The sequence below is a fragment of the Fringilla coelebs genome (genome assembly GCF_963513975.1).
Source record: "Fringilla coelebs genome assembly, chromosome: 6".
Lineage (NCBI taxonomy): Eukaryota > Metazoa > Chordata > Aves > Passeriformes > Fringillidae > Fringilla > Fringilla coelebs.
Window position 1 is genome coordinate 7166709 of NC_140034.1, and position 18350 is coordinate 7185058.

Sequence of the window (18350 nt, forward strand, 5' to 3'; positions counted from 1 at the left end):
AACAGGTTTTTCCATTAATAGGAATCTTGAGATTTATGAAGCAGCCGGTGATATTGACTGCTTTAAATCAATGAGAGAAATTTCAGATTCAAGGAATAGTTGCTTAGAACTATCAGAAAAGCAGCTTACATTTTGTGTGACTGAAGATGGATGTAAAACTTGCTGTGATCTCCTTTTTCTAATTGCTGGGATATGGCTTCAAAGAATATGTCCAGCATTGTAATACACAGCATAACTGGAGATGTGCATAAGGAAAAAGCAGGAGTGAGATCTAGTCTGGATATAGTCTAGATATATTTTAATCTACTTTTTAATTCTTTGTGATCCAGCCTTCCATTATTCCTGAAAGACATCCCATGGGGATAGAGCACTTGTCTAGCCTGGTTAATTAGGGCAAGAGCAACTTAATGTGTCAGTTGGTTTGGTCATATAACTTTGTGAAGTTTATGCCTAAAAAGTGTAACAAAATCATTAGCTTTATTTTTTTTTTCTTCCCTACCATGTGTAGGTCTGTTATTTCAGGTATGTTTGACTGCTATTTAAGTTACAGTCTTCTGTGAGGACAGCACTTTTGGGAAGAAAAAGAAGCAAAAGAGAGGGCAAGAACAATCTCATTTAAGTAATTAGTGGAGGGTTTAGTACTTATTAGTTTTAATTATTACAGAATTCCTATTAATTTATGGCTAGTTGGTTAATAGTGTAAAAGCTTGTTTTAGTGGGTTTTTAGACAGAAGAGTGTTCATGGGTGAACATTCACTTTCCTTAATAGTGTTTGGCCTAGAAGATGCCATGAAGAAATTCAGTGGAAAATAGGTAATAATGTTACTTAGTTCTCAATGCATCTTTCTTGTCAGTTAATTACTTTAAGGAGACTTAATGAAGCTTGAAAAACATGAAGAAAATAGGTGAAGAAATGAAAGCAGTATGTTTTCTGCTGCCCCCATCTCCAGACAGTCATAAAATCGTGAGGCTGAAGTAAAAAGCTGCAAGAATATAAACCCTTATATATGGATCTTTTCAGATTTATGTATTGCTCTTTAACCTTTACCAGTTTTCAAGCTGATATCCAGATGAGAGTAATAGTTACCCCTTCCCTCCCTGCCAAGAAAATGGAAATTGCTATGAAAATGCATGATGTCAGGAATTGGCAGGCTTCTTTTATTTTCTTTTTTTCCCCTTCCCGCTGTCCCAGATGTTATAATAAAATTTAATCAGATTAAGGTCAGCATTATCTGGGCCTTTTCCTTCAGCACCTCTCTGCTTCTTCACAGTTTTCTGATGCAGCACATCTTACAGCAGCTGCAGAATTGCTTTGTTGCAATCCTTGCACAGCCATGTAAAGTACAGGTGCAAAGCCTGGAGCTGGACCTATTGTTGTTATATCCAGTGGGGGAATACTTAAGGGAAGGGTTTCTCCTGCCAGGCAGTCTGCAAACATTTTGGTGAACAGAGGATGCTTGACAGGGAGATGCTTCATTGCACCATGGGCCATGTTTGAAACCTGAAGTCACTTTTGGGGTGGGATGGAGCAGGCAGGAGCTCAGGGCTTGGCTGGCAGTGAGCATGGGAGGGATAAAGCAGGGTCCCTGTCCTGTGTCTCCTCCTCCTGTGTTTCCCTCCCCTCCCTGCATCATGGGCTGGCCCCAGAGAGGGGTTCAGCCTGCTGCTCATCCTTCTGTGAGTTGAAGAGGCACAGTCAGCACCCAAAATTGCCTTTGGCTATTTGAGATGAGGAGGCATGGCAGCTGCTTGGTAAGAGAAGGGTTTCTGCAGAGCTTTGGGAGCTGTTGGAGATGGGGACAAGCTCTGCTGCTGAACAGGAGTGCGGCATTGCAGTGAAGAGAACACGCAGCTGCTCGGGGATGGGTGGCTGCAGCAGGAGCTCTGCAGGGTTTGTGCACCTTGGATCCAGATTATTTCTTGCTTCTGGAATGTAAATCTCTATGTGTGGGAGGATTCAACCTCAATTTTTTTGTCCCATGCACAAATCCTTCCCCTGTCTTCCCTGGGATAGCAAACAGACCCCTGTGTGTGGTGTTTCCCACCAAGCCTGTACAGAACTCTGTTTTCCCTTTTCATGCTTGCTGAGCTAATTCAATCACAAGAGTGTGTTTTAGCTCTTGGAGTTTGGGACATGTACTTACTCTTTCACTGTTTAGTTAACTGCAGGGTTCCTCATTTTTGGCTCCGCTTATTAATGTGTGTTATTGTTTATTACTGTAACCCAAAGCATGATAATATAGGAATGTGGTTGCTACAGCTGAAGAGAGTTTTTGAAGAGAACTGTTCTTGAAGAGAGTTAAGTGATAAGAAATGAGTGATACTGTTTTCATGCAGTTATGTCTAATCCTTCATGAATGATTTCAACTGAAATTGAAAATATAGAGATGTGCATGGATAGTTTTGTTGTGCAGCTCATAGTAGATTGTACTCTGAGTAAAGGGGTATTTCTTTTTGAGACCCTCTTAATTCATCCAGAGGTAAGGTAAATTAATAATTCTTACCCAGCTTTTTTTTTTTTTTTCATCTGTGTATCTCATCTGATGGGGCTACTAGCTTATTGAAGCTACACTTTGCTTTTCTTTACCAGAAGGATTTTGGAAGTTTGTTTAATGTTTATTACAATTTTACAAGAGTGACTTACAAAAAGCTCCCATAGGAGCTGCACAGAAATTTATTCCCAGTTTGTGGTGCCTGAGTGAGGAGCTGCTCTGCAGTTCCCGTAACTGCACAGCTTCGTGGCATGTGACAGGGCTGATGGCACTGGAGAGGCAACTGACACATGACACTGCCTTGAAAAAATTCAGTCATGGGTATTTTTGTCTGCTTCACACGCCTAACATAAAAAATAGATTGTATAGTTGCGTCAAAGTGTTCCTTGCTAGGTAAATTGCAGTTTGTTAAATTGTCTGGTATGTAACTGGTTAAAAACTGGAATTAAAATGCCAGAGGAGTTGATGGCTCCTGAGTCACCTGTGAGGTCACTACAGTCAGATTCCTTTCTGTTCCCTTTCTTTAAAATGTTAGAAAAGCCACGTTGATATGTAGATGATGTGACTTGGTACCTTTTGAGAATTTAATCTCCATCTGCCTGTGCCCCTGAGTACTAAACATCACTTTGTGGTGGCAGTGAGGACTGTGGTGATTCAGAGCATCCTGACAGTGAGAACAGCAAAAGGGTTTAAGACAGCCAGGAGGGCAAAGCTTGGTGTGAACACACTTCCTGAGTTAGCAGCACTTGTGGTAAATTGGACAATTGGCTTTCAAAAGGAAAAGGAGGTTGAAAGGAGTAGTGCAGAAAGTTTCCACTTGCCACTGATGTGGTAGTAGTGACTTAGTTAATATTTATGTAATATTTGTATTTGAAAAGACCCATTCCTCCTGCAGAGGTATTTTCCTCATCTTCATTGGGTTTTGGGTAAACTCCTCAGTCTTGACAAAGAATTCTGTGTTTGTTTTTAATTGCTTAACACCATGTTGCTGAACATAAATGCTGGAAATAACCCTTTTCCCTGCTTTCCTGTCTGCAGAGCATGAAACTGTTGCTGGGTGGAAGGGAAGGAACTTTACAAAGGGCTTGGGGGTTAATTGCTCACTCTCTCCCTGGATTTGCAAGTACTTAATTGTTCTTCTGATGGTTCCAGTCATTTAAAGAATGTACTTGCTTGGTGTATTCGTTCATCCCTGCAGTGCTGACTTGAAGGAACTCTCCTGCTTCCCATCCTTTGGTTCATTCTGCTGCTCTGTCAGGGAGTGTGGAAATGGTTATTTTGAATAAAACTGAAATAAAGGAGGTGCTGTGGCTGTCTGTGGGCATTGGGGCTGGAGCTAGCCCAGCACAACCTTTGTCCCTGCACACACGGTGGATACAGTGTGTTGTGAACAGCAGCTCCCCTGATCTGTTCCTGGTGAGCTCCCTGCACACTGCTGCAGACATAGCCCCAGCTGACCTCAGTGCTGAAAGGAAGATATAAAAATATCATGCACAATAGGTAATTCCTCCTGGTGAAACAGAGATGAGAAGATGACAGGCATGTGCTCATTAAAGTGATCACTTAAATTTTTCTTTTTAAAGAAGCCATACAGTTGTAAATTGTTTGCTGACAGTGATACACAAATTGTTGTGATAGAAGAAATCCTCTTTGCTGTTTGGTGACAGTGTTTGATGAGTGTGGATGGACAGGCTACATCTGTTCTGCCATGATTTGCTTCCCCCAGCTCCCTGCTGAAGGAGGAGATGGTGCTTTCCTCGAAGCTGCCATTCCCTCACCTCAGGAAGGGAGGCATGAAAGGCAGAAGGCGAGAGTAGACTAATTTTTAGTCTTGTTATTTCTGCATCACAGTTAAAGGAAGGCTGAGAGTAAAACAGTGGCTGGCAGTGCTGCTGCTCTCCTTTCCCTCCAGGGAGAGTTCAGCACTCACACGGTCCCTGCCGTGTCCTTGTGCTCCTAATGATCAGCCTGGCTTGTAGCACTTGTTGGTAGCTCATTACTGAATAAAACAGTCATTGTCCTGCAGTGTGTATTGATTTTTGGCTATCCTACGTGACACATTGCTTGTATGTGTTATTCCTCCCTAAAGAGTTGTTAACAGAGGGTGAAATGTGATAGATTTTGGGTATTTTCAGATTACCAGGTTCTTACTCTGTTCTCTCAGATACACTTTTTAGCTTAGTGAGTTTTGACCTGAAGTAAAGAGGATGATCGGGGTTTGGGGGTTTTTATAGCTTTTTTATTCTAGGTCAGTGACATTTTGAAAACAAGGTCAGTTGGAGTCCTACAGAAAGGCCTAACAAAGAATCCATTCACCCTCATAAAAATAAAAATCTGTATTAATTAACCACATGGTAGAGATAAGAATTGGAGAGCTTGATTAAATCATTAGCGCCTTTGAGCAGCAGCTTTGGGGGGGGGGGGGGAACTGGGAGGGAAAACAGACTCAGGCTGAAAATTGCAATACAACTGCCTGCCATGGTGCCAGGAGCACATCTGTACTGAGTGTGTGTGGCGTGGAAACCCTGACTGCTGCACTACAAGCTGGGGGAATCATAGAGTTCTGTTATTAATTCAGTTGGAGATTCTATTATTATTATTTGTTTGGGTAGGGAAAAAAGGCACATTGCAACAGACGCAGCAGCTGTTTGGAATGCGGCCAGTGGGTTGTGTTAGGTAGCTTGTGGAGGGTTTAAGGTGCTCTTACATGTGGAATAACCACCTTGTACTTTCACCAGGTGAAACATTTGCCTGAGAGCTGCCCACGTGAATCAACACTTGCAGTATCTGGCCCTTATTGCATAATGAAGCATTTTGATAGGCATGTCAACCAAAACAAGGCCAAGTGTCTCATCCTAACCATCTGTAGCCAACCCCACATGCAAGTTCTTCAAACCAGCAGTAATGTGCATTTGGCAAGAGCTGCAGCTGCAGGAGTCACTGGCGTCAGGCAGAGCAGTCAATATTTGCTCTCTGTCCCTTTTCAGATGCTAGCAATGCCAGCCTTGCCTGCCTGATAAAATTGAGCGCAGAGACTCAATAATTGCTGCCTGGGTAATTGGAATGGCTCCCACGTGGTGTTCAGCTGAAGGGTGTGGTTGGCTCCTGTGCTAACATGAAGCCAGTATCTCCATGCTATTTTTGTCCTCCCTGTGAGCATTGCAATGTTGTTTGGTCCGTGTGCCGTGTGTGTGCACTTAATTTTCTGTTTTCTGAACAAAACCCAATTTTGTTGTGTCGTTTTTGTCAGTTAAGATTGCCCTTATCTTAACCCTTTGAGGGCAAGCTTGGTGATACTTAGAAAGAATCCTACAACAATCCAGCCATCAGGGGAAACTGCCTGCTTCATGTTCCGACAGGATGGTGGTGTTGCAGATTAGTGGAGGGCTGATGAAAGATGCCTTCACTACAGGACGCAAGCTAGGGCTCCACACAGGTAGTGTGAATGTTTTTGTTGCTGCTCACCCGCCCAGTGAGGCAGAAGGCAGCCTGTGGAGTGAGGAGCAGGAGCCTGGGTTGTCCTCGAGTGAAATCCTGTGTTTCATGAGCTGATGAAGCTTCACAGAAACTCCTTTGGTCCATCTCAGATCATGAAAAGACTGGGGTTTGTGGTTGCAAATTTCCAGAGTGTAGTAAAGTGTGGACATTTTCCTGTGAGTGGCATTTTCACTTTCATGGGCACAGCAGTCAACTTTTTTTTTTTCCCCAAGGGCATGGTATTTTTTGTATCCTTCATCCTGCCCAGCCTACCAAAACATACATATCTATTGCTGAGAAATCTTGCACATTCCTTACAATGTCAAGCTTGCCTTCAATTAATCTTTTGAGCAAGAAAATGCTTTCAGAGGCAGAAGAGATGGTCTGTTCCCACCCTATCTCCCCGATTTCTTTCTCCATGCATGCCTTTTCTGGGAAGCCAGCCCCAATGCTTGCAGTCAAGGCTGCTATGGAAAAGGAGATAAAAAGGAGTTTGTGTTCAGGCTGGCTCTCGTGAGCCTTTGGGATGGCTGCTGGTGGCAGATGTGAGTCTACCATCTCAGGGGCCAGCACCTCTGTTTGTCACCTGAGACCTGTGTTCAGACTTCCAGGCCCTAGGGGTGTGTGGGTTCTGTGGTGTGTCTTGGAAATGGAGTGGTATTTTGGGAGGGAACATGAGCTGGCAAGTCAGGTAATGCACTGCCCCTGGTGGGGCTGGAGATTTGCTCTGGTCCAACTCTGCTGCTCACCCTCTGCTTCACCTTCTGGGGGAACTGGATTTCCCTCCATCTCTGCTGCACACAGGCAAGTCTGAGAAGCTGTTCAAATACTCTGGTTTTTGAAACATGGGCTTAGCCAGCTTCCTGTCTCCCTGTAGAACTGCTGGTTGGTGGCTACTCACTGTGTGGCACCACGAGGCCCTGGGTGCAGAGCTGCATCTCTGTGTCACTGGGTCATGCTTTGAGTCCCATTTCGCCGTTTTCTGCTGCAGCACAAGTCCAAGCACTTTCTTCTTCCTCTTGCCTGTATTAATACCCTGTGTGCTCCTTTTTAGCTGTGATGCCTTGTGAAGGCTGACCTAAAATAGAGGCTGGACAGAGTTAAAGAATAAAGTAGGGATTTATTAAAAAGGCTCAATGGATTCACCTTGGGCAGCACAAGAGCCCAGCCAGGGCTACACCCAAGATGAACCCAAAATGGTCACAAAATGGACAACTGGTCACTGGGTCTCACACTTTTATAAGTTCTGCTCCATTTGCATATTGGAGTTAATTGTTCACTTATAGCTTTAACTTATGAAGTCCCATCCTTCTTGTTTTTCTCTCTTCAGTCCACATTGTTTATGCTCTTGGGCCTGAGATTTGGATCATTTGTCCTTGGTCCCCAGCTAGAGAAGGAATTGTTTTGTCTCCCTACTCTGTGAAGAGAGCTCACCATCCCTTAATATAAAGCTCAGAACTGCACACTAAAGCAGCACAAAATCTGAAAAATACAAAAGCTAAAACCTAAGGCATCAGCTGGATTAATAATTTGTATATCCTAGGGAGGGCCCAGCAGTGGAAAGAATGGAGGTGGAGGCTGTTATTTCCCCATGACTGCCTCCTTAACTCTGTCCAGCACTTCAGTTAGCAAAGCTATCTCATGGTGTAGCTTCACCCATAGATGTGCACCTACTCCAGCCTGCATCCAACTTAATGTTTGGCTTTTCCCAAATTCCAGGATCTGTCTTATACTGATGATGACCCTGAGTCCTTGAAGGAACATCTAGGAATGGACATAGCTATTGCAGACATATTTCTCTGTAGAATTATGCTTTCACATCGCTGTTTGTATTTGCTGATCTTCTGAGAAAACCTTCATTAGTTATTCTCTGCATCCTATAGGTTACGCTTGATAGTTGTAAAGGTCTTTGCAGTACCAACTCAGCAAGCAAGAAAATATCAGCTATGAAACAAGCCTTGAGAAAAACTGATATTAAATAGTAACTTAATATCTGGAAGAACAGACCTTGGGTTTGAGGTGGATACCATGTGTCTTTTTGGGAAAGAGGAATAAAACCCAATATTTTTTTCCGCTTAACTTTAGTTTCTTTTTTGTTTTTATTTTCCAGTCCAGCGAGAGTTTACACAGAAGAAAACCTTCACTAGTTGGATAAATTCAATATTGGCAAAGGTAAATGGGGTTTCTTTAGCCAACACATGCCTTTTGACTTTTTCATTCAGATATGCTGGTTAGAGATTAAATTTTTTAGGAACAGACAAAATTACTACAAGTTTTTTTAGGCACTGGATGGGAAAAGTAGCCCCGAGAAGCATTTGTTTAGTAAGTGCAGCAGCACTGCATTGGGGCACATCCAAGGACATTTGTATGAGGTGGCTTGTGTGTAGATGTCACTCTCCTTACTCATGTGGTTAAACTTGTGGTGGATTGAGGCACATGTCTCAGGGTTTTATGAGTTTCTGAGTTTACAGTTGGTTTTACTGGGATTAGGTAAGTGTTATTCTATTATGCAATCCAAGAACATGAGTTTAATGAGATGACCTGAGTGACTGGTAAGTATTAAGACAAACCACATAGTAGTGGAAGTGCTCTTTAAGCTCTCAGAAAACAGCTCCTGCAGCATGTGCTGGGGCTCTGACTTGCTCAGGTAAAAACAAAATATAATTTTGTTTTGGCGTCTCCTTGAGCAGAAGCTGCTGAGCTCTTAAGTTTGTGTTGTGTGGGTGAAAAGAGGTTTAGTTATGCAACTCTATACTCAAATTTTTACTTAATATTGAGTAAGATCTCAAAATATGAATTAACTCGTTTAGCTTTCCCTTTCTCAATTTTTTTTTATTTTGCCCCAGACCTCCTTGAAAAATGTGAGTGCTTGAAATGAGGCCTAAAATTACCTAAAATTAACACAGAGGCAGGACAAGGAGGAGGGAATAAGACACAAACATAGTAATGGATTAGAAGAAGCAGGATATGGCTGTTTAGATGCAGGATTTTTATGGCAGCTTAATGAAAAAAAATAAAGAGTGCTAAACATTATTTAACAGCAGAGTAATCTTTGATGTTCTGTAGTGTGTTGAATTCAAAATGACAAAAGACTGAAATTTATCTTGCAGCATACCCCTCCTTATGTTGTCTCAGACCTGTATACAGACATACAGCAGGGACATTTGCTTCTGGATCTGTTGGAAGTGCTTTCAGGTCAACATCTGGTAAGACAGAGTAATAAAAATATTACCTCAATCCTTTGTCAAGTCCAGCAAAGATTTCTGGATATGCTTAAGTGCAACCATATGAATCATCCCTCTGGGGTCATAGAGTTAGTTTCAAGTAACTTATTTTTATACCATTGACTCTGAAACACGCTGAAGTAAGTTGATCCAAAGTAATTTATGAATTTTTGCTGGACTTTCTTTTTCAAAATATATAATGAAATTAATTTTTGCAGTTGAAGATATAACCTGTTTTTTTTTTTTTTTTTGCTTTGCAGCCACGGGAAAAAGGATTTAATACCTTCCAGTGTAGAAGTAATATAGAAAATGCTTTGACATTTTTAAAGAGCAGATCAGTGAGTATTAACTTCAAAATTCACAACTAAAGCCAGTTTAGCTAGTGGAACATTTTCTTTGTTAACAATGATCCCTTTTTTCCCCTCCTTAGCTGAAGCTCATAAATATTCATGTAGCTGACATTATTGAAGGAAAACCTTCCATTGTGCTTGGCCTAATCTGGACCATTATATTTCATTTTCATGTAAGTATTTCAGCGATGTAAGAGAGTTTTAGTAGAGGGGAAAAGCACAAAAATGTGTTGACTTACGTGATTGTTGAATAAGATGAATTAGTACTGAACAAAAGATTATTTTCTGACATGTGGAAGTGGCGTCTCAAGGAGGAGATGCACCAGTGTAGGGCTGGCAGTGATGAACAGTACCTAGCTGGAAAGGGTAGGAAAGAAAGATACTAAGATTTTTTTTTTAAAGTAACCAGTTAAAATATGGGCTAAACTTTGTTTGTCTAAGGTCTGTAATGATTAAGCTCCAAAAAGAGCAGATAGTGTGAAGTGGCTCATCCATCTCTCAGAGACAGCCTCACTCCTCAGTGCTGACTTTGCCCACAATCTACAATTCTTGTATTATTTTTTTTCAGTAGTAGTGCATGAAATAACACAAAGGCTCTCGAAGTCATGTTTCTTACACAATAAGAGTGTGCACCTTGCATGACATGAGATTATGAGGAGGTGTGAAAGCCCAGTAGGGCTGCAGAGGGTGCTGGAGCCAAACTGGCTTCTAGGGAGAACCCAGCAGTGAAATAATGTAGGTGCACTAGTGACTGAGGCTCAGGAGAGCACTAAGAAACAAAGTTTTCTAGCAGTATTTAGCCCATATTTTTTGTGGTAGAGGTACTTTGATGCCAAAGAGTCTTGTGCTGCTCATGGCCTGTGCAATCACCTTTTAACCTAAACCAGGCTTCTCTAACCAAATAGAGATCTCTGAGGTCTGTCAGGTAGGTTTTCCTGCACTCTGAATGAGCAGGTAAACTCTGACTATGCCTAGTATTTGTCATTCCTGACTGCAGAAAACACAATGCTGTCGCTGGTTAGAGTAGAAATCGAGTAAGAAGGTCCCTTGATGTCATTGCTAGTACCCACAGCATAACACAGAAGTCTTTGGGTGAATATATCCTGCCATAAAAAAATCCTAAAGATGGGAATTCAACATGAAATGGTTCAGATTGTGCAGATTAAAAAGCCTGGTTTGAGTTTGGGGGGCAGGGAAGGTACTGTTGCAGCTGTGGTTGAGTCCTGTCTGGTTCTCTGTGGTGTTCTGCCCTTGATGCCTTGGGAATCTCTCACTGAAGCCTCATTGAGTCTCCCATCTTCTCTGATAGATTGAAGAACTGGCCAGGACACTTGCCTGTACCTACAATCAGCCTTCACCTGATTGTCCAGGTGCTGTTGACTCCTCTTCAAAGGCAAACAGATCAGCTAAAAAAAGTGCTAAAATTAAGGAACGTTGGAAGATGTCTGCTACAAAGGCGCTTTTGTTGTGGGCAAAAGAACAGTGTTCACTGTAAGTTCCAAGCAAAACTTATAATTAACATGCTACACTTTGTATTACTCCTTTCCTCTAAATGTGGTGATATTTCCCCCTGTTTTTTAAGATTACTTAGTGACAGCTTAGCAGAAAATCCTTTAACTTTCAGTTTTGGTTACCAGTACTTTCAACATCAGTCAGGCCCCAAATGTTTTGACATGATCCTTTTAAATATAATAAAGTGAAGCTCATCTTACTAATTAAACACAACAGTGTAATCTGAGTTGTTTGGCTTTTCCTTTTTAGGGGCTCCTGTGTGATAAGTCTAGTGAAATGTTTCCATGATTTACTTGTTTTAATCCTCATGGTTGGCACTGATTCACACAGTCTCAAGGATTTTAAAATATTTTTAATGGAAAATGTAGGACTTCTATGATCCTACAACTCATGCTTTTTTGTCAAAACACTACATGATCCCAAAGGAGGATGCTAATCCTGCTGCTCCTGGTCTCTAATTCTAACAAGATGTTTCCCTGTGCTTGATGTACAGATGGCACTGCTGCTTTCAGGGGGGATGTTCACAGCACTAGAGCAGATACAGATATTTACATTTTCTTCAAGGGCCGCTGCTTCACTCCAGGATCTTCCAAATATGCTTTACAGTAATGTCAGCTCTTTCTCCTCAGCTCTTTGGGTTGTTTTATTTTCTAATACAACCCTACTAATATTTCATGTTATTAGTGGGAGATAAAGCACATCAGGGGAGAGATGAAGCACACTTCATCAGCACATCAGACACTTTCTGCCAGTGGAATGGCACTGAGGTTTGCCTCCTAGCTGTCTTTTATCAGAAGATTAATTGGCACATCAAAACCAGCTCTTTATCCGTGTAATCTTCCTCTTCCTTTTGCCTCTTTTTCAGCAATATTGCTGTCTAGTTTGGAGTCTCGTTTCTGAACTGGCGTTATGTTGAAATATTTTGTTACCAGTGAATCCTGTAGTTTTTGGTAAAGAAACAAATCTTGTAAGACTTGGCCCATTGTTTTGTGACTGAATTTGATTGCCTGAAACCCCACATCTTTTCCATGCTGTAACACACTCATAACATACAGGCTGTTTTTGGAAAGTTGTCCCAGAATTCATTGTGGCCTGCATGGCTGGGCACCTCACAGCACTGTTCAGACTGTTAACATTAATAAAAGATGATTTAAGGACACTAAGCCAATTAAGAGAAAAAGAAGACTTTTTTCCTGCACTAATACATTGCTTTTAAGCTTTGGATTTTCTAAAATGCCAGTTCTTGGTGTCCTTACAGACAAATACATGTTCTGCAGTGCTTTTCTTGTTGGTTTTTTACCCCATAGAATGTATAGATGTTGAGCACAAAAGTGATATTTAGAGAGGATTTGGATCAGCAAGGCTTTATCTTTAGAATCCAGTAGAAGACAAAAAGAAATACTCATCTTGTAAAAGAAGTAATTGTTGTGATTGGTAGTGCTGGGTGTGTTGTTGTCTGACTTGTGCAGAAGTTCAGTGGCGAGGTGCTTTTGAATTTGGTTCATACTCCATTTTACTGAATTTATTTTATATTTCTAAATTGGTACTTAAATCTTGTTTCTTCAGATATCCTAACATTTTGTTTCCTCTCATTTCTGGGATAGGCATGGCTCTGTCAGTGTCACTGATTTCAAGTCCAGCTGGCGAAGTGGACTGGCCTTTTTAGCCATCATCCAAACCTTGAGGCCAGGTCTGGTTGATCTGGAGAAGGCAAAAGCCAGAAGCAATAAAGAAAACCTGAAAGAGGCTTTCAGAATTGCAGAACTGGAGCTGAATATCCCACGGCTTCTGGAGCCTGAAGGTAAATGATCAGCTTTTTAAAAACCTTTGTTATTAGGAGTGAGATTAATGTGATTTATAAGACTGTGCTTAAGTTTGAAATGGAACATTGATGTTTGCTGTAATGCTCAAACCTGAGGTTTTTTACTTTATGGCATCACCTGTACTTAAGGACTGTAGGATTTTTGAATTGGTAACAGTTGGAGGAGCAATATGCAAAAGAAAGGATATGAAACTTTCCTGTTCATGGGAGAAACTTTTTCATTACTTAATCATGTTCTATTAAAATATTCCCAAGGAAAAAATGTTCATGGTATATTAATTTCTGTCAATGGCATGTTAAGTGAGCTGTTGCAAAATAAACATGTTTATGGTAATGTGTTTTAATAACTGCAGCATAGTGTGTAATTATGTGATCAGGCCTAGAAGGCTGCATAATTATGTAAATGCTGTATTGGCTCTCTTAGATGTTGACACTGTGAATCCGGATGAAAAATCAATCATGACTTACGTGGCTCAGTTTTTGCAATACTCCAAGAATTTGCCTGAGTCTGAAGAAGACATGCAGGTATGTTGTGTGGGTTATTATCACTGAGGCATTTTCAAATGAATGTGCTTTCTTTGCCCAGTTTATATCTGAGTCAGTAGCACACAGTAGATCCTCTGATTCTGCTACTGACAGGACTGAATTGGTTTGAGCCTTCTGATGCTCCTGTGTCGTAGAAAAAACTCCATGTTTCAGATTTTTGGTTGGTTCTAGAGGTGGAATTGCTGTGCAGGTTGTTTTGTTTTCATTTAACTATTGCAGAGGACATTTTCAAGCTTGGTTGTCTTCGTGTGTGCTCTGAAGTCTGTGTAAACATTGGAGGAGAGGCAGACAGATTTGAAGATGCACAGAGCAACCAGCTTTAAATTTAGTGGCTTACATGTAAATAGGACAGAAGTTGCCTCTGACAGATAACACTTACCAAAAACCCACATTTTGTATTCTCTGTAATTTCTTATGAGACTTTAATTGGTTATTCACATGCTGATAATCTCCTTTCAGTAGAACTGCAGTCAGGTCTTTTTTTGATGTCTTCATATATCCAGATGCCGAAGGTTTAAAACTTTGTTCCTGCAATGTAATAGTGCCTGACTCAAAACTCATCAGGGTCCCCAGGAATTATTATTATTATTTGTTTTTCAATAGTTTTGAATGGACTTTATCATATGCTCAATGAGTGTTGTTTTATGGCACAATGTAAATTAAAAACAATGCTTGCAAAATGGAAAAATGAAATTTTCTGCTCTAATTACCAGGAGAAAGTAAGAGAGGCTGTGGGCTGGTTGGCTGCACAGGAAAAGAAGTTAGCAAAGCTGCTGGTGGAAACAGAGAGTGAAACATACTACCAGAAGTACAAAGTAAGTTGCATTTCATGTTCTGTGAAAAGAATCTGTTTCTGTGAATGTTTTTAATATTTTTCATCTTCATTGCCTAAACTGAAGTGTTAAATAAGCTTTTAAAGAAAACTTGGAAATCTGATGATGTAATCGTTAAATCCCTCAAATGATTGAAGGAAAGGTAGGCTAAAATTCTCTCTGTTATGAAAAAGAGATATGTTATTTCGTTTTTGAGCAAAGGTTTTGGAAAGAGTAAAGTAGTGTCTTAATTAATTGACGTAGTTGAAGACTTGGACAAGATTCAAGCACGTAGGCCCTTGACAGAGTTACTTTAGCTATTTCTGTGCTAATTACAACAGTAGGTTTTACCCAGCTAATGTTGTAGAGGAGTAGTTGAATTGCTGGCTCTAGGTTGTGCTGCAGCAAAATTTCCTTTGGCTTATATGGTGGCCAGAGTTTGTAATAAAGTGGCCTTTGGGGAACTGTGAGAGGAGGAATTTTCCCTTTTTCTTGCTGGGAGGGGAGAACTGTGTTCTCACTGCACTGACATTATGTTAAATACAGACTTATGGAATAGCACCTATAATTTCAGACTCAAATATTGCCTGGAGACAAGAATGCCTCTTGCTGTCTTGCCTTTGCATGCATCACACCCTTTGAAGTTAATGGAACTCATTCCAGTGTGTTCAAAGGCAGGACTTGGCTCCGTGAGCTTCCATCTGACGTCTTCTGTGAATTATTCTTCTATTTTATCTCTAGGAAATGATGTCATTTATGGAAACTTTTAACCAAGAGAAAATCCCCTTTCTGCCTATGTTGTCATCAAAAAGGGGTGAAGCTGAGCTGAGTGAAAGCCAGCAGCACATGAGGGAAGAGTGGGATAAAGTGATCTCTCAGGTCAGAGGCATTTCTCTCTCACTCACCCCATTACCAGCACGAGCATGTGGGATGGATGAAGAAGCCTAAGTCTACCCCAGGAACTCACTCTGGGAAAAGTGGGGGGATGATGCTTTATTTGGGATGATAAAAGAGGTTTGACCCTGAATGTGAAGTCCAGACAGTCTGAATGGCATTCAGTGCCCAAGAGGAGGCAGAAGGTGACTGTGTGTTACCCTTCTGCCTCCTGAGCCTCAAGACTGAAAAATCCCTGGAAAATGCATCGTGGTTATCTCGAAGCACTCTTCTGATCAAAGTTTTTGCCTGTTTATGCTTAAAAGGTTATTTTGGGACGCAGTTATGGCTCAGAGCACAGATACTAATCTAGTGGGGCCTGGTTGGTCAGTGCTTTGCAGTGAGGTTGGCTGTGTTGGCTCAAATTGGGATGTGTAGGGCCATGCTGGGAATTGCTGTTTGTGGAACAGATGTTCCCCTGTCAGCCCCATGACAGAAAGCTGTTCATTTCTGTTTCCCCCCTCTGTTTTTGCAACTAGTTTACAAATTTTTCCCGTTTCTGGGCCTTGGGATGGTCACCAGCAAAGGATAGTAATGCCTAATTCTCTGTGGTGTTGCAGAGGTTACGGGCGGGGAGCAAACCCCTGGGTTTGAGGTAAATGGGGCTGATTTTTGCTGACTTCACTGGAAACTCATTTTTTCTGAACAGTGGCAGGCATGAGGGAGTGGGTTCCTGGGATGTCTTGAGCACCAGCTTATGCAGCTTATATCAGCATCTTGGAGATGGGGAAGAAAATAATAGTGAGATATTTAATCCACTTGTTTTCTTTTAAAGATTAACGAGTGGAAAGCAAAGCTGGACCAGATGTTGCCCTCCCCTCTGGATAGTGTTGAGGCTTGGCTCCAGGAGGTGGAACGTCTGCAGGCAGAAGATTTGCCTGATTTACAGGACCCATTCAAAGCAATGTCTGTCTTCAGAGAAATAATTGTAATATTTAAGGTATGCTGATCACAAAGGAAATTCTGCTTCAGTTTGACCCGACAAAGCACTTGTTATGGAATTGCTGTTTGACATTTTGGGAAGTGGTGTGCATATGTTTGTCTTCTGAAGATGAAAAGCTCTTCTGAACATACCTTTGAAGAATTATGAGTTTAATTAAATAAGTGCATGGGTCTATAAGGCAGGTTTCAGACTTCACTGGGGTGAGATTAAATTTGAGTACTGCCTGAATGAGTAAATTATGCTGTTCTTTTTTATGTGGTTCCTGCAACTTGTTTGTTTGTTAAATAATAACACAGGATAATTGCATCTTTATCTTTAAATCTATACTTAATGCATACCTATTCAGAAAAGCACTTGAGCTTAAGGTTACATTCCAGGGAGTTCAAGAAGTTTGTGTGTTTAAAAATTAAATAGTTCAAGAAGTTTGTGTGTTTAAAGTTAAATATTTGCTGAATCACTCCGTAGTTCCATTCAAGGCAAGGATATTTTGATACCTTTGTACCATGCAAGTTATTTATTCTGATCTTCAAATATTTGCAGAGATAATAGTTTAAACATCCTTTTGAATTTGAAATTTCTGAAAGAGTATATGTGTTGATGCCTGGCTGGTGATCATAATGCCATACTTGGGTTTTTTATAAATAAATTTGCTGGTTTGTGCCATTGTCCTTAAAGAGAATTTGAAAGAATGGGCAGTGGAAGTTCTTGCAAGTGGCTTAATAACAGCACTCTGTTGTACTGTTTCTGGTCAGTTCCTGATAGGAGAGATGGCTTTTTAACTGGTAACAGCTTTGTCAGTCTTTAGCCATTTGACAAAGATTTTTGTTGTGCAACCTAAGTACTTAAAGCATTTTTAAGAATAAGATAGAGACTGATGTAATTTCTTAAGGCATTAATTTTTTTCCCTTTAAGCATATAGATAAAATAATGTCATTTCTTCAGAAGAAGAAACACATTAATGCTTGATTTCTGCCAAATCCTCTTTTCTTGGTGGGAAGACATCCTGCTGAAATTTTTTTCCTGTTTAGTATGTTGTGTGTAGGGATCATATTGGCGAGGGTGGTACCTTATAATGCAAATTTTACTTAAGGTCTAGGAAATTACCCACCAATGCTCATAACTGTCTGACTGATACAGTGTTAAGATTACAAAATCCAGTGTTAAAAATCTGTGCACTATTTTGTGGTTGAGGGCTGTTTCAGGATTTAGCCATTTCCATTAACATGCTTTGTGCAGATTTTAAAACATAGAAATGAACTTTTTTTTTATATGCCACTGAGAGATAGGCTTATCTTCCTTGCAACGCATGTTATTTTTTATTTTCAGGTAGGGAATTTGGGGGAATTTGGTGCTGAGACACATGCCTGTAAAATATTCCCTTATCATGGGACACTGGCCATTGAATGGTTCATTTGATACCCTGTGTATCAAATTAACCTGGTGTTAGACACAGATTTATTGAACAGTCAAATGAACTATGGAGCAGGTGGCATAATAGATTTATTCAACAGATTTTGCTGTCAATCTTTGCTAAGGGATAGCAAAGAACAGCTTAACACCCTGAAGCTGTTGCAATTATGATTTTTTTTCTCCTAAAGATGATAGTGAAAATGCAGAAAAAACTGATAGCAGGAGTAGTGTAAGGTCTGTGGTCCTTATATTTAAATAGATGCACAGTGATAAGAGAAATCAAATAATATTGCACTAAATATGCACTTCAGAAGGTGTTTAGGTAAATACTTTCATTGCACTTCAATGAGTAAAGACACTGAGAGATTGTCTTGTGCTGACTAGTTCTTAATAGCTCCTTCCCTAACAGCAGGTGAGTTGGAGATTTCCAGATGAAATACTCCAGATCAAAATGAATGGCTTACTGTGTCTTGTTCTCCCCAGGGCTTGATGGATTGTTTTGATTCTCACTTGGACACCCTTCAGTCATTTAAGAATGAAGATGAGAAGAATATGCCACTAGTCTTGCCTGAAAAATTAGAGGAAATGAAAAGAAGGTTGTGATGCTCAAATTCCCTCTACTTTGTTGTATTCTAGCTCTGCTACTGACTTGCTCTGCTGTTCTGAACAAAACACATAATTTATCCATTCCTTGCAAAAAAAAAGAGCATTTTTATCCTAAACACAGGCAGACTGTCAAGTGGAGCAGGCAGGGATCTCTCATTGGTCCAATGAATGTTTAATTGTGTGTACAGAGTAGAGCTCATTAACAGGACCTTTTCAGATGCCC

The 18350-nt window shown here is 40.6% G+C and overlaps 1 protein-coding gene across 1 annotated transcript in view; it reads left to right on the plus strand.

Annotated features, from left to right (window-relative positions):
* Positions 1–18350, plus strand: part of SYNE2 (spectrin repeat containing nuclear envelope protein 2) — a 175898-nt gene that overhangs the window by 19500 nt on the left and 138048 nt on the right. The window contains 11 exon segments of the mRNA XM_084208589.1: positions 8080–8141; positions 9080–9175; positions 9454–9531; positions 9624–9716; positions 10853–11034; positions 12660–12856; positions 13302–13402; positions 14137–14238; positions 14977–15114; positions 15944–16108; positions 18005–18117. Coding sequence (XP_084064715.1) covers positions 8080–8141; positions 9080–9175; positions 9454–9531; positions 9624–9716; positions 10853–11034; positions 12660–12856; positions 13302–13402; positions 14137–14238; positions 14977–15114; positions 15944–16108; positions 18005–18117 — 1327 coding nt within the window.